The sequence below is a fragment of the Zeugodacus cucurbitae genome, chromosome X (genome assembly GCF_028554725.1).
Source record: "Zeugodacus cucurbitae isolate PBARC_wt_2022May chromosome X, idZeuCucr1.2, whole genome shotgun sequence".
Taxonomy (NCBI): Eukaryota; Metazoa; Arthropoda; class Insecta; order Diptera; family Tephritidae; genus Zeugodacus; species Zeugodacus cucurbitae.
The window spans coordinates 33,269,074-33,283,614 of NC_071672.1; the positions used below are offsets into that span (position 1 = coordinate 33,269,074).

Genomic DNA, 14,541 nt, shown 5'->3' on the forward strand with positions numbered 1-14,541 from the left:
TAAAGGAAAAAACTACAGAAAATGATAAAACATTGTGGACGGAGATTTTAGTTTTTCACGAAAACCCATCTTTTAGAACTAACTATAAAAAGGAACTAAAAAGTTTAATTTAAAAATTAGCTTTCAAAAAACAAAGAGCAGCCGCAATAAATAAAAATTTGATATCCCGCTCCGTTTACGAGATATCGAGCGTTAAAGTTATATGTTAACAGCAGCCGATTCGAGTACTTAGTTACTGGGGCGCCAAGATTTAGGTTCATTTTTATGTTAATTAGACCAAAATAAAAACTTTTTATTAATAAAAAAAATTGATATCTCGCTCCGCTCTTAGCGCCCCAGTAACTAAAATCTTTTATCTTGGGCAGTTCTATTGTATAGTAATTCGCACAATATCGAATGGCACAAGTCCATTTTGCGCAATGCTTTTGTGTGGTGTAGACGCCGAATTATATAGTTTATTTAGTTGGATGGCAACCTTGACGTGCTCTCATATGTGATGTTGGCTACTCTCTGTAAGAGTGTTCAATTCTTATATTGATTAAGTTGGTAACACTTCTAGTATAGAGCACGCCAATTTACTCGTTACTCGTTGACTGTAGCTGCCATCTTTGTTTTTCCCTTTTAACGAAGCTTACTTAATTTATAACGTTTCTTCACAGTCCGGTTTATCACAGCTTTTGGTAAATCTTATTCTGAAAGTTATACGTATATTCTATTTAGTATTACTAATATACAAATAAAAACATTGTTTAAATAGCATTTTTACATGTGGCAAAAAATGATGTGAAATATATGGAGGCGAAGACCTTAACTAATATTTTTCTGCAAAGTGAGTTAAAATAGAGTTTTTGTTATTTTTGAAGATTTTAGCAGTGCGAAATTAAAGTGCAAAATGGTTTTGAAGTACATGAATTGTACACTATTAGTGACTTAAATGAGTTCATTAGGAATCAACAGTTTTTTTGTGTATACATAAATTGAATGTCAGTGCAACCAGGTGCAATTTTAATACACCTATTTTTTATGAAAGAAATCGTGTTTTAGTCATTTTATTTACAACATGTTAATTGTACTCAAAGTATTCTTAAATAATGCAATACATTATAAAATATGTATATTTATATAGAGGACTCCTAAAGAAGTGTCATATTTATTATAGTCGTATGACTTTATCGAGATATGTCATTTAACCCCAAAGACAATAATAATTAAATATATTATTAAGTCTTTTTTCTGTATTAATATTTGTGATTGCCAACCATGCGAGAAGCTTGTTCATTCATAAAATTATTGAACTAATGTTTTCAAATAAAACTCGCATTCACAAACTATCTGCAAAAGTTTTGCGGTTGGGGCTACTTTCGAACACCCAACTGTCACTATTTCTAATGAATTATGTTTTGTAAATTGTTAAATAAACCAAGCATTTGCAGATAAGATACATACTCTATTAATTCATATGTATGTAAAAAATATTTAAAACTAATATGCTAATATAACTGTACAACTATATTTAACATATTTTGCATACATTTTAGTATATCTTATATACATATTTTAATATTTTACTTGGCGTACTGATAGCCAAAAAATTAGAGGGATAACGTTTTCCCACATAGTATCTTAAAACCGTTAAATTATATTTCCTTTATAACTATTAATTTTTTCATTAGCAACCTTCGTTCGGCTTTACAGAAATAATAATTACCACTTGAACTTTATGTTATTTCCCAAAGAAATTTGAATTCAGAAATGCATCTCAATATATTAAGTTAAATTAATTTTTGTGTATTATTAAAGGCAGAACTTCTCGAGAAACTTTAATTTATCGCAAGAGGTATCCAAAAAATTACTAAATTAAATGGAACTATTATTTTTTTTTTAGCAGAAAGTACTTATGTTAAAAATAGCTGAAATATAAGAAAACACATACAACTTCCTCCTAAAATTAATACCTTATATAGCGAGTTGTGATGTCCCGCTGAATTTATACCATATATATTAGTCAATAGTGTGATATTTGGGACGGCTGTATAATACCGTCCCAAGATTTCGGGGTTAAAATTGGTATCGGCGGATAGATCAGGTTCTAAAGATTACGAATAATATAACTTATATTTGTCGAGATATTCGTATTCAAAGTTTAAAAATTAAAAATTTTTAACACGTTATAGACTATAGAATTTTTCACATATATTTTGCACTTTACATATATTTACAATTCACTAATTTGTTTCTACATATTTATTTTATATTAATTATTACAAAGCATTTTAATTTTTATTCCATATTATCAATATCACCATAACAAAAGGGTTGCAAGCTGACTCAATATAAGTGTTTCCATATCATATATTTTGCAAACGATTCTAAAAAATAAAAAAGAATGATTATTTCCGAAAAATATTAACCATGATCGTTTAATGGAAATGCAAAAGAGTTTTTTAAACATGGCCAAAGGCAGGTAATGAAAAAGTAATTTTATGCGGAAGAACTTGTCACTTCCATCTCTTTGATAATACCCGGTGTTGGCTCAACAAGGGTTGTTTTTTTTTTAAGCGTGTCCGAAAGCCGTCTATGCAGAACCCCCGGTGTTGGCTCGACCTGGGTTATTTTTTTGAGTCGCGTCCGCGCTAATGCAGAAAGTAGTTCTACGGGAAAGAACTTTCTTTGATAACACCCGGTGTTGGCTGGACATGGTGATTTTTTTGAAGAGCAGAAAGTAGTTCTACGCGAAAAAAACTTGTCAATCGAATCACATAACCCCTGCATCAATGCATAAGTGCGCACATCGGCTGGTGTTAGCACATAACTTCAACGCTGGATATCTCGTAAATGGAGCGATATATAATTTTTTTTTACCTCTAAAATCGTAAAAAGGCAAGCACTTAAAAATTAAATTTTTCTTGGAATTCACGTGGGTAGGAGGGTGGATTGGAGAATATATAATACATTTCAATGTGGAGGAATATATCTGCTGTAGTTTCCGTCGCTGTTCAAAACTGATTTAATACTCAACATTACGAGCTTATCTTCAAGACACATTCTTTTAAGACAATCGGTTCTGTATTACCGGAATCGTCTTGAACTATTTTAATAGAAAAATAATTGTGAGAAGAGAAAACGCAAATCGAATATACTAAACCGGAACACAGTCGCTTCTTACAACAACAATGGCAATATTTAAAAACATAATAAAGCAAAACGAAGAGATAGTTAAAAAAAAATTGTTTGCTTGGCATATGTTATGATATGAGGGCCTCAATATGTTTGAATTCTTACCAGGAAAGAGTCCAGATCTCAATTTATATGAGAACTGCTAGCGTTATTAAACAAAAAATAAGCGAAAAGCGTCGAAAAAGACTAAATGAAAAGAAAATATTTATTAAAGCTGGCATGTATAAATTAATGAAAATCATCTTCAGCTACTATTTGAATCCGTGTCTAAACGAATAAATAGTTATTAGAGATAAAAGTTTTTCTAAAAAATTGACGTATTTCGTAATGAAAAATATATATTTGTTTTGGTATTTATTTCATTGATAAAACCATAAAATATAAAACGTAAAATTTGTGTTGATAAATTATATTTTTGTTTGTAATGATTTTTTGTTCTGAGATTTGCTGCGTGAGCCCTTTTCAGGACTACTAGTGGAAAACTACAAGTTTTTTTTTATAAAAATGCTTGAAACATGAAGTAAATAAATGTGGTTTACTCTCTAAAGGAAAATAGTTTACTTAATACAACCAGAAAATAAGTTATGCACTGTTGTTTTTGTTGTTGTATCTGAACTAGCAAGGGTCAATTGTCATCGAAGTCCTCTAACGAGAAGCTCAGGAAACGAGCTGTTTCGACATGCTCGTACCCAAGGGAGAGGGGTGTTAGATGTCAACCTCTTTTAATGTAATTGTAAACACCTATTTTCTATTACGCGAGAAAATTTCGTCCAAATATGCCTCTCCCTTGAGTAATATCCTTAACCAAATTTTGAACATGTAGCGAGACTATAAAAACATTAAATTTATTATAATGTATATTAATTTCTACCAGGTATTATTTATAGTTTTTTTTTCTGTAGCAGTCAAAACAGAAGCCTAACTAAATCAATAATTAGTAGACATTTTTGTGCTAATTTGCTATTTAGTAGAGAACCGGAGTATGAGATAAACACTTTAAAATACTAGTGCCTATATATTAGTGACATAACCTTTATAATTTGCGGCATCATTTTATGAAATGTTAGTGTAACCTCTATTATTTAAAACAAGTTTTGAAAAAGCCCGAAAATTTACTTACGCTCCAGTTACATGATAAAGAACTTGCTTCTCACATATATTACTTATCAAAATATATTTAAATTGAAAGCTTTAACGTATGATGCACGTATCTTGGTAATCGAAGTTGCGGTCCTCAAGGAAGACCAATTATTGAAGGTATTCCAATCATTTTATTGAAAAAGAAAAAAGCGCTATAGCGAAGATTCTCCAGATATGCAAGTTGATAATTTGGGAAGTTTGGCGCATCAAAAATCGCTTATTTATACATACAAGTGCTTTTGCAACAAGATCAAACTGCGATTGTAGAAGCAGTTGCTAGATATTGGAAATCGTAAGGTCACAGTTGACACCTCGATGGATTAATAACATTTCAAACAGATTTCTTTCTTTACATAGAGTTTGAATAAGATTCGCCAATTCTATTTATATTAATATATTTATTTTCAGGTATCAACGGCGCATTTTAATAGAAATGAAATATCATTAATATGTTGTTCAACTACGACATGTTTTAAAGAAGAAATTGTAGTGGTCTGCGAAATTATATAAATAAATATAAATATCGAATTACCAGTATGGAGTCTTCTGACTTTATAAGCACCAGCGAGACGTCTACTACACATACTGCCGAAAATGAGACAATGCAGGGGATGTCTGCTGTTCGAGCTCGTACGAACATAAACGGTGCAACTTTTAATAATATGGAAATTCAAATGGAGAATTATGTTGAAGACTGTGAGTGTGTTTTTAACATAAAGATAAATTAATACAAGTTACGAATAATAATTACATTTCAGGTACGAATATTAGTAACAACAATGCCAATAAGGTTTGTTGGAAACGGCTAAGTAATCCCTCTGGACCACAGCCACGGCCTAGACATGGACATCGAGCAATTAATATAAAAGAATTAATGGTCGTTTTTGGTGGAGGAAATGAAGGCATTGTAGATGAACTTCATGTTTATAACTCTGGTATGTGAAAATGTTTAGTTTAACTCAACTCTATTTGATAATGTTGCGTTTTAGTTACCAATCAATGGTTTGTACCAGCAATGCGTGGTGAAGTACCACCAGGTTGTGCCGCTTACGGTTTTGTTGTCGTTGGTACGCGTATGTTTGTTTTCGGTGGTATGATTGAGTATGGAAAATATTCGAATGAACTTTATGAACTACAAGCAACAAAATGGGAATGGCGCAAAATGCATCCCGAATTGCCGGATAATATGCCAGCACCATGTCCACGTCTTGGACATAGCTTCACGATGGTAGGGGATCGCATATTTCTCTTTGGTGGCTTAGCTAATGAGTCTGATGATCCTAAAAACAACATACCAAAGTAAGTTATTGTAATTAATTCAAAGTCCACTAATAATTTTTTTATGTTATTTAGATATCTGAATGATTTATATATCTTGGAAACTCGTGGAGTGCACAGTCATAATGGCAAGTGGATTATGCCAAAAACGTATGGGGAAAGTCCACCACCACGAGAGTCTCATACAGGTGTAGCATTTACGAGCAAGATCACTAATAAACTAAATTTATTGATTTATGGTGGAATGAGTGGTTGCCGCCTAGGTGACTTATGGCTTTTGGATGTGGGTATGTACACTTTTTATTAATTGATTTGTAATTAATACTGTATCATTATAAATTAAATTTAATTAAATATGTCTTTTCAATTTGCTAGTTATATGTTTTATGTTGCACTAAATCACGAATTTTTAACTTGAACTGTTCCGTGTTTACGTGTCATTAACTGTAATATTACAAGCGAGTATCCTCATTACATATGCTAAAAATGATTTTATACAACTACATATATTAAAATTTGAATTCGATGTATTGCTGTGTAGTTTGTAGATCTTTTCATCCAGTCACAATTTCCAAAAAGTTTTCTGGAGTGTTATAATTATAAACTGTATGAAACAAATATATTAGTTTAATATATGGCCTCTTATTCAACTTTACAGATTCTATGACATGGTCAAAACCGCGAACACGTGGTCATGCACCTTTACCCAGATCCTTACATAGCGCTACAATGATCTGCAATAAAATGTATGTTTTTGGAGGATGGGTACCCTTACTCATAAATGATTCCAAAGCAACTACCGAGAGAGAATGGAAATGCACAAACACTCTCGCCATTCTCGACTTAGGTAAATTTAGTGTACAATTAAAATTTCATAAATTATTTTCAAAATATATCTTTCCCAGATTCAATGACTTGGGAAAACGTAACTGTCGACACGGTTGATGAAGATGTACCCAGAGCTAGGGCTGGACACTGTGCAGTAGGTATTCAAAGCCGTTTGTATGTATGGTCCGGTCGCGATGGTTATCGTAAAGCATGGAACAACCAGGTTAGGGTGAGCTCAATATTCGTTTAAAATGTAATTTTTGTCATACATCTATTTTTGTAAAAAAAAAAGTATTTCCGTTTAATTTTTGTGTCTACTATTTAATTATGAGTTATATGTATTGGTTAATTATTTTTAGGTTTGTTGTAAAGATCTATGGTATCTGGAAGTTACTAAACCTCTTTATGCGGTAAAAGTTGGTTTGGTGCGTGCCTCTACCCACGCGCTGGAACTTTGTTGGACTTCTACTACTTTTGCAACTGCATATGAGTTACAAACTCAAAAGATTGAACCTGTAACAATGGCTGCTAAAGTGATAACGCCTTCATTTGCTCCTAGTGCCTCTTCTACTCCAGTACCCACCAGTCAAGTTCCTGCTAATGGAATGACAACGTCTATTCAACCTACGTCAATATTGTCAGTAAACAAACCTCAGAAGATACCTAATACAGCCCTACCTACAGTTAGCTTGCAACAATCTACTGCCAAAATGTCTAGCAATGCGATCATACAACAGCAAACTCCAGCACCAACGCAACAGCAACAACAACAACCACATTTGCAGGGTACAACTATTTACATAGCTCAACAACCCCCTCACCAGCCTCAACAAATTGGTCAAATCAGTGCAAAAATTGTTTCTTCACCGAATATTGTGGAGAATGCTATGCCGACGACACGCATCATAAATTCGACGACAACGGCAATTGTAAATTCTAGCACACCTGTTAGTGGCAGTGGTGGTGTCATATCAGCAACTTTAGTAAATGTGTCCCAACAGCAACCAAGTGTATCAATGATGAATAGCAACATAACAACTATATTCCAAAAATACCGACCCAACACTGTTGTGTCTCGGACTTCTGCCATAACTTCACCAGTTGTTACCGGACCGGCTGCGATGTCATGTACAGTGAACTCTGGTGGTACCAGCGTACGAGTTGTGAGCGCAGCCTCTACTCCTGTCACTACCACGACTCAAACGAACACTGTTCGCATTGTATCCGGCAATACTGGTCAGACTTTACGTTTAGCTACTACACAAGCTACAGCAAACACTAGTACCATATTGAAATCCGCTCAAAATACGGGAACTGCCATTACTGGACAGCTACAAAACGCTGGTGTTGCCAATGCAGGAACATCGATAGGTACTGCTACTACCATTGGTGGCAAACAATATATATTACAAAAGCCCCTAACATTGGGTACGAACGTACAATTTCAACTAGTGAAAACGAGCACAGGTGGCGTAGCTGTACAAACCCTCCCTAAAATTAACTTGAATTTGGCCAAAAACACTGGTACCCCAGGAGCAATAGCTGTGGGTACGCAACAGGCAGCAGTTGGCGGACAAATACTAACATCACAAGCAATAGTTAGCAGTGCTGTTTCACAACCACAACAGCAGTTTGTTGCTACTGTTGGTGGTGGTGCCAATACAAATTGCATCACTTCCATAGCCACCAACGTGTCCACCGGACAACAAAAACCCATTGTATCAGGAAATCTAGTTAAATTGGTTTCACCACATACCGTTAGTGGAGGCAAATTGATTATGAAAAATTCGAATATATTACAAGTGGGAAAAGTTTCTTCAAATGTAACAGGCAAGCCAGCATTTGTTATCACTAACAAGCAGGGACAACAGTTAACCAACCAACAGATCATAATTGTTACCACTGGTTCGGCTTTAAGAACCATATCCACATCAAATGTGGTCTCACAAGCTGGCGCATGCAACATTGTTTCAATAGTAGGTTCTACATCGACAACAGCTTCAGCTACAACTAATAGAAATGTGGTAGCTACACAGAGTGGTGTTAAAATGATACGCGGAGTCACAAGCACTACTGGTCGCCCAATTACACTAACATTACCTTCAGCAGCAACACAATTATCTCAGCAACATGTTACCGGACAACAGCATCAGCAAAAAATCAATGTTCAGGCTCCAAATATCCAACAAAAAACAATAACATTGGGTGGTAAAGCGGTAACAGTTCAAATGGCTGCAAATCCAAATATATCTGGGTTGACCAAAACTGTTACGATTGTTGGATCGAGTTCAGGACATACCCAACCTCAGACTATTGTTACAAGTGGCATCGCTGGCAACACAGGCAGCAAATTAGTCATGTTACCTGCTAACACAACTATAGGTAACAAGGGGTTTGTTAATATTTTAAACGCAAGTGGAGTAAATAATAGCAGCGGAAATACTTTGCAACGTTCGATTACATTAACATCTAAAAATTTAGTAGGAGCAACGAATTCACAAATCGGTTTTGCGACTCAAATCAATAGCAATGGATCAACTGAACCCACTGTTGCTATAACAGCGTTGACAGATTCCAATTATACTGAGGGAGATACTATGGACGATATCATTGAACAATTAGATGGTGCCAATGATTCATTTGCAAAAAGCATTGATGCTAAATCCGAAGATATTGATGAAGAGGAAAACAATTGCAGAATTCATTATCAGCAAAACCAAACTATGGAAATATACGAAGGAGTTGATTTTATTTCTGCGTTTGATCCTCATTCAAAAGAAGCAAAAGATTCCATACCCATTCTTGAAAACACGAAGACGAAGACTGTAGAAGTAGAATGCATGCCCGGCCCAAATATGAATTCGGAACTTTCCAATATATTATCATCAAATTCAGAAAGAGAATTAGACGGATCATTCCATTTAATAGACGACTTGCAGTACAGGTTTGTTTAAATTTTTATTGTTATGAACACTTGTTTGCTGAGCTTGTATAAGCAATTTCCGAAATATGATAGTGGTTCCTTTTATTCGTACTTTTGAGATTTATTATTTCAAATTGTACTTATAATAACAAACGTTAATTTAAAACAGATGAAACCAGAAAATATTGGCACTATTAAGACAAACGAATAATTGATTCGTTTTTTTAAAACCTATTTTAATTATTATTTCCCCTATAATTATATATATATATAGAGGTATGTATATGATTGGCGTTCAACCGTTTTGCCGGTAAGGCGAATCGATGAGAGCGCGCCACTCCTCTCTTTCCTTCGCAGTTCGGCGCCAGTTAGAGATTCCAAGTGTAACCAGGTCGCTCTCCACCTGGTCCCTCCAACGGAGTGGAGGCCTTCCCTTTCCTCGGCTTCTTCCGGCGGGTACTGCATCGAACACTTTCAGAGCTGGAATGTTTTCTTCCATTCGGACAACATGACCTAGCCGGCGTAGCCGCTGTCTTTTTATTCGCTGAACTATGTCAATGTCATCGTATAACTCGTACAGCTCATCGTTCCATCGTCTGCGGTATTCGCCGTTGCCAATGTTCTGAGGACCATAAATCTTGCGCAAAATTTTTCTCTCGAAAACTCCTAGTGTCGTCTCATAATTCTCATGGTTTCGGAAATATTGACCACTTTATGCACAACGTAGGCATTTGTGTTAACTTTTTTTAAGGTCCTGAACAGCGTACCATCATATGCTGATTCGATGGTACTGCAATATTAAGAGAAGTATTCTAGCCAAACTGACTTCATTCGATCAGGAATAGATCCGGGTTTACAACAATATAGCATATCATTACCCTGCGACATCAACAACAACAAGCCAAAGCTTTTTGTGTGAAATTTATAAAAAAACGTCCGATGTGGAAATAATTGTGACTACCTCTGTATATATCTGTAATAAATTTTTAAAAGTTTTCCAATGAAAGTATGGTTATGAGTAGTATGAGTCTGTGTACAGTTTTCTGGTCACAAAGTCAACGTTCAAATCATATATTATTACCTAATATTAACAATCAATATCCCTAAATTGTTACTGGACTGCTATTAAAATATCGACTTCTACTACTAATACTAGTATAAAATGAAGCACAAATTTTTTGAAAAATATGTTTCATAATGTATATATTTAAGAAACAGCGTTTATCTTGAAGATAAACTTTGCTCGTCGTTCGTAAATAAATAAAATATAAAGTATAAATATTCTTTTACACACTCCTGTATTGAGTGGGACTACTATACTTTTAGTATAAAGCACCCTGTGATTGCTACTGCAATTGAAAATGTTTCCGTACTTAATTTAGAAAGCACAGGAGTATTTGTATCTGCGTTCATTCCGTATAGGTAGACTCCTTTATTGGCTGAAGCGAATGAATCGCTTAGATTGCTAATTTACAAGCATAACACTGAACAACGATTTTATTAGGTGCTTGGTGATAGTATTCATGAATGACATTTCTTGCCAGGTTCAGGTTCTTGAATAATATAACATTTCAATTTAAAGTGTAATTTGAGAGGGAAAAGGTAGAACTAAATCAATTCTGCCTTGCCCTTGTTTGTGTAGTTCACCTTCTAATGAGAGCCCTCTGCACGTTCACCACTCCGCTGCAACGGCTCTGACGCATAGAATTGGTGCAAACTGCATATTGTTTGGGATTAAGAGCTTACTGCAGTCTTGATACTAGCTTAGGTTAGGTTATAAGACTGTTTCCCAAAGGGAAACACACGTAGACTTTAAAATTTAGTAATTTGTGAAGCCTGGACCCCCCTAGATTAACAATTAGGAGTCGACAAAGCGCTCTGAACCTACTACAAATCTGCAGAGATTTGTTAACTTCTATATTCGCTATTTCGAGAGCCTGAAATAGCGAAAATCGAGAAAAAGTAAGATTTCTTTCTTGATCTCGCAAAGGCGGGACATTCCAGAAGAAAGTGATTAGACGATTCCACCTCATCCTCCTTCATGCAGCTTCTACAGTTAGCGTCCGATGAGATGTTTAACCTTATAGCGTGGATCCCGATGGGACAACGGCCAGTAAGAACCCCTACGATTAATAAGAGGTAAAGTTTGCTGAGAGCCTTGATACTACGACGTTTAAAAGTATAACCGACCTTGTTTTTATTGTATGATTGCTTACCCCCAAACAACTTGCCCCTCGGAATCCTTGAAATACTTGACAATGATGTGAGAGATGTAGGCCAATTCTTTATAATTTACGTAGATAGAGGTCAACCAGCTGCATGATTGTGATTATAAAAATTATAATCGTTTTGAGAAAATTTATATATATATATATTTGGCGTAGGAACCGCTTTAAGCGATTATAGCCGAATCCACCAGAGCGCGCCACTCATTCCTCCTTTTTGCTTTTTGGCGCCAATTGGAAACACCAAGTGAAGCCAGGTCACTTTGCACTTGGTCTTTCCACCGGAGTGGAGGTCGTCCTCTTCCGCGGCTTCCTCCAGCGGGTACTGCATCGAATACTTTCAGAGCTGGAGTGTTTTCTTCCATCCGTACAACATGACCTAGCCAGCGTAGCCGCTGTCTTTTTATTCGCTGAACTATGTCAATGTCGTCGTATAAATCGTACAGCTCATCGTTCCATCGCCTGCGGTATTCGCCGTTGCCAATGTTTAGAGGACCAAAAATCTTGCGCAAAACCTTTCTCTCGAAAACCCCAAGAGTCGTCTCATCGGATGTTGTCATCGTCCACGCTTCAGCGCCATACATCAGGACGGGAATAATGAGCGACTTATAGAGTTTGATTTTGGTTCGTCGAGAGAGGACTTTACTTTTCAATTGCCTACTCAGTCCAAAGTAGCACCTGTTGGCAAGAGTGATTCTGCGTTGGATTTCAAGGCTGACATTGTTGGTGTTGTTAATGCTGGTTCCCAGATAAACGAAATTATCTACAACTTCAAAGTTATGACTGTCAACAGTGACGTGGGAGCCAAGACGCGAGTGCGCCGACTGTTTGTTTGATGACAGGAGATATTTCGTCTTGTCCTCATTCACCACCAGACCCATACGCTTCGCTTCTTTATCTAGTCTGGAAAACGCAGAACAAACGGCGCGGTTGTTGCTTCCGATGATATCAATATCATCGGCATACGCCAGGAGCTGTACACTCTTGTAGAAGATTGTACCCTCTCTATTTAGTTCTGCAGCTCGTATTATTTTTTCCAGCAATAGATTGAAGAAGTCGCACGATAGTGAGTCACCCTGTCTGAAGCCTCGTTTGGTATCGAACGGCTCGGAGAGGTCCTTCCCGATCCTGACGGAGCTTTTGGTGTTGCTCAACGTCAGCTTACATAGCCGTATTAGTTTTGCAGGGATACCAAATTCAGACATCGCGGCATAAAGGCAGCTCCTTTTCGTGCTATCGAAGGCAGCTTTAAAATCGATAAAAAGATGGTGAGTATCGATTCTTCTCTCTCGGGTCTTTTCCAAGATTTGGCGCATGGTGAATATCTGGTCCATTGTGGATTTTCCAGGTCTAAAGCCACACTGATAAGGTCCAATCAGTTCGTTGACGGTGGGCTTTAGTCTTTCACACAATACGCTCGACAAAACCTTATATGCGATATTGAGGAGACTTATACCACGGTAGTTGGCGCAGATTGTGGGGTCTCCCTTCTTATGGATTGGGCAGAGCACACTAAGATTCCAATCGTCAGGCATGCTTTCTTCCGACCATATTCTACAAAGAAGCTGATGCATGCACCTTATCAGTTCTTCGCCGCCGTATTTGAATAGCTCGGCCGGTAATCCATCGGCCCCCGCCGCTTTGTTGTTCTTCAAGCGGGTAATTGCTAAAATTTATTGAGAAAATTTATGTATATCTTAAACTGGCCTGTATATGTTATTTTCCCGAACACAGCGTCGGTTTTCACAAACACGACTTACTGAAACTTTATTTAGGCTATTAAATATAAATTTTGTAAGAGTACTATTTATTATTGAGATATATGGTCAGAATACCAAAATACTGTTTTTTTTTCCTTTTTTTGCAGATCACAATGAATTTAAATTTGATACTCAAATACGTCATCATACTCAGCTGTAAATAATGTATCTTAGCTAATAATGCAAATTCAGTAAGAAGCATGAATAGGTAGACGGTGGATTATGTACTTGTTACAAATACATACGTTAAGACAGTTTATAAAATTGTTGCTCACCGATCCAAACCGAGTAAGAAATTTGATATACCCATCTTGTTTCATGGGCCTCACGTTCGCCGTTTTTCGAAGACACTTAGTTTGCTATTTTTCTCCGTTTCAACAAGATCAACAGTTTATAAGAAAGCCTTTATTTAGTATTTATTGACAGTTTTTACTTTTTCATTAATAAGAAGAGGTTCAAGGATTTGCTTGCAACATCATTGCATGTTTGATATCGAATGGGAATTAAATTCTTACAATCATATATAAACATTCTTTTGAAAGTTTTAATTTTTTTTCGCGGAGAAGATTGAAAACCAGATTGCAAGACTTATATAATACGTTTATTTGTATTTAAATCTTGCATATACTCCAATGGCTATATGCATCTTAAAATGACATAATTCAAGCAATTGAGGCGGAATGTTTTGTTTAAGTTAAGACATAGATTTGTAATAAAATGTGGACACTAGATTTTTGGAACTTGCTTGAAGTGTTTGGAGTTATCGATAAATATTTTGTACTGTAGTTTTTCTTTATTTTGTGTTATTAAAATAAATAAGTACTTAGACAATTTACTATTTACACATGTATGGATATAATTACATAATATGTAAATTTTTATGAAATAAACGGAGCAATAATTCCAATACGGAATCGCATTATTTTGATATGTTAACTGCAACACAGTAAAAGAGTACCTACCCAGCAAGTCATGGGTACTGAAACTCCAACACATTCAAAGAGATTTTAATAACACCACTACATACATACATGTGCAACAAAGGGTAAAATGTGCATGAACATTTACCTCAACTCTTTTCTCGTACAGCACCCTGAACGAGAGAAAGAAACAACAAAAGTTCTCGTGTGTTTGAACAAGTTTTGTTTTGAGCTATATCATGGCTGCTTGTGAAGTATTATTTTGCATGTTTTATTTAAATCAGTGATCT

The 14,541-nt window shown here is 35.7% G+C and overlaps 1 protein-coding gene across 1 annotated transcript; it reads left to right on the forward strand.

The window, feature by feature from the left end:
* Positions 1 to 595: 595 nt before the first annotated feature.
* On the forward strand, positions 596 to 14,245 carry Hcf_4 (host cell factor). Its single transcript, XM_011196443.3, has 9 exons — positions 596 to 829; positions 4,726 to 5,013; positions 5,076 to 5,252; positions 5,307 to 5,616; positions 5,671 to 5,882; positions 6,254 to 6,442; positions 6,501 to 6,652; positions 6,783 to 9,367; positions 13,439 to 14,245. Exons 2-9 carry the CDS (start codon positions 4,854 to 4,856, stop codon positions 13,446 to 13,448), a joined length of 3,795 nt encoding a protein of 1,264 aa, XP_011194745.1. The 5' UTR covers positions 596 to 829; positions 4,726 to 4,853; the 3' UTR covers positions 13,449 to 14,245.
* The last annotated feature ends 296 nt before the right edge of the window (positions 14,246 to 14,541 follow it).

Bases quoted from the DNA above. Each gene is read 5' to 3' on its own strand.
- Hcf_4 (XM_011196443.3), top strand. From the start codon at position 4,854: ATGGAGTCTTCTGACTTTATAAGCACCAGCGAGACGTCTACTACACAT. The intron at 6,443-6,500 runs GTAAATTTAGTG...TATCTTTCCCAG, and splicing joins TCTCGCCATTCTCGACTTAG to ATTCAATGACTTGGGAAAAC. The intron at 6,653-6,782 runs GTGAGCTCAATA...AATTATTTTTAG, and splicing joins CATGGAACAACCAGGTTAGG to GTTTGTTGTAAAGATCTATG.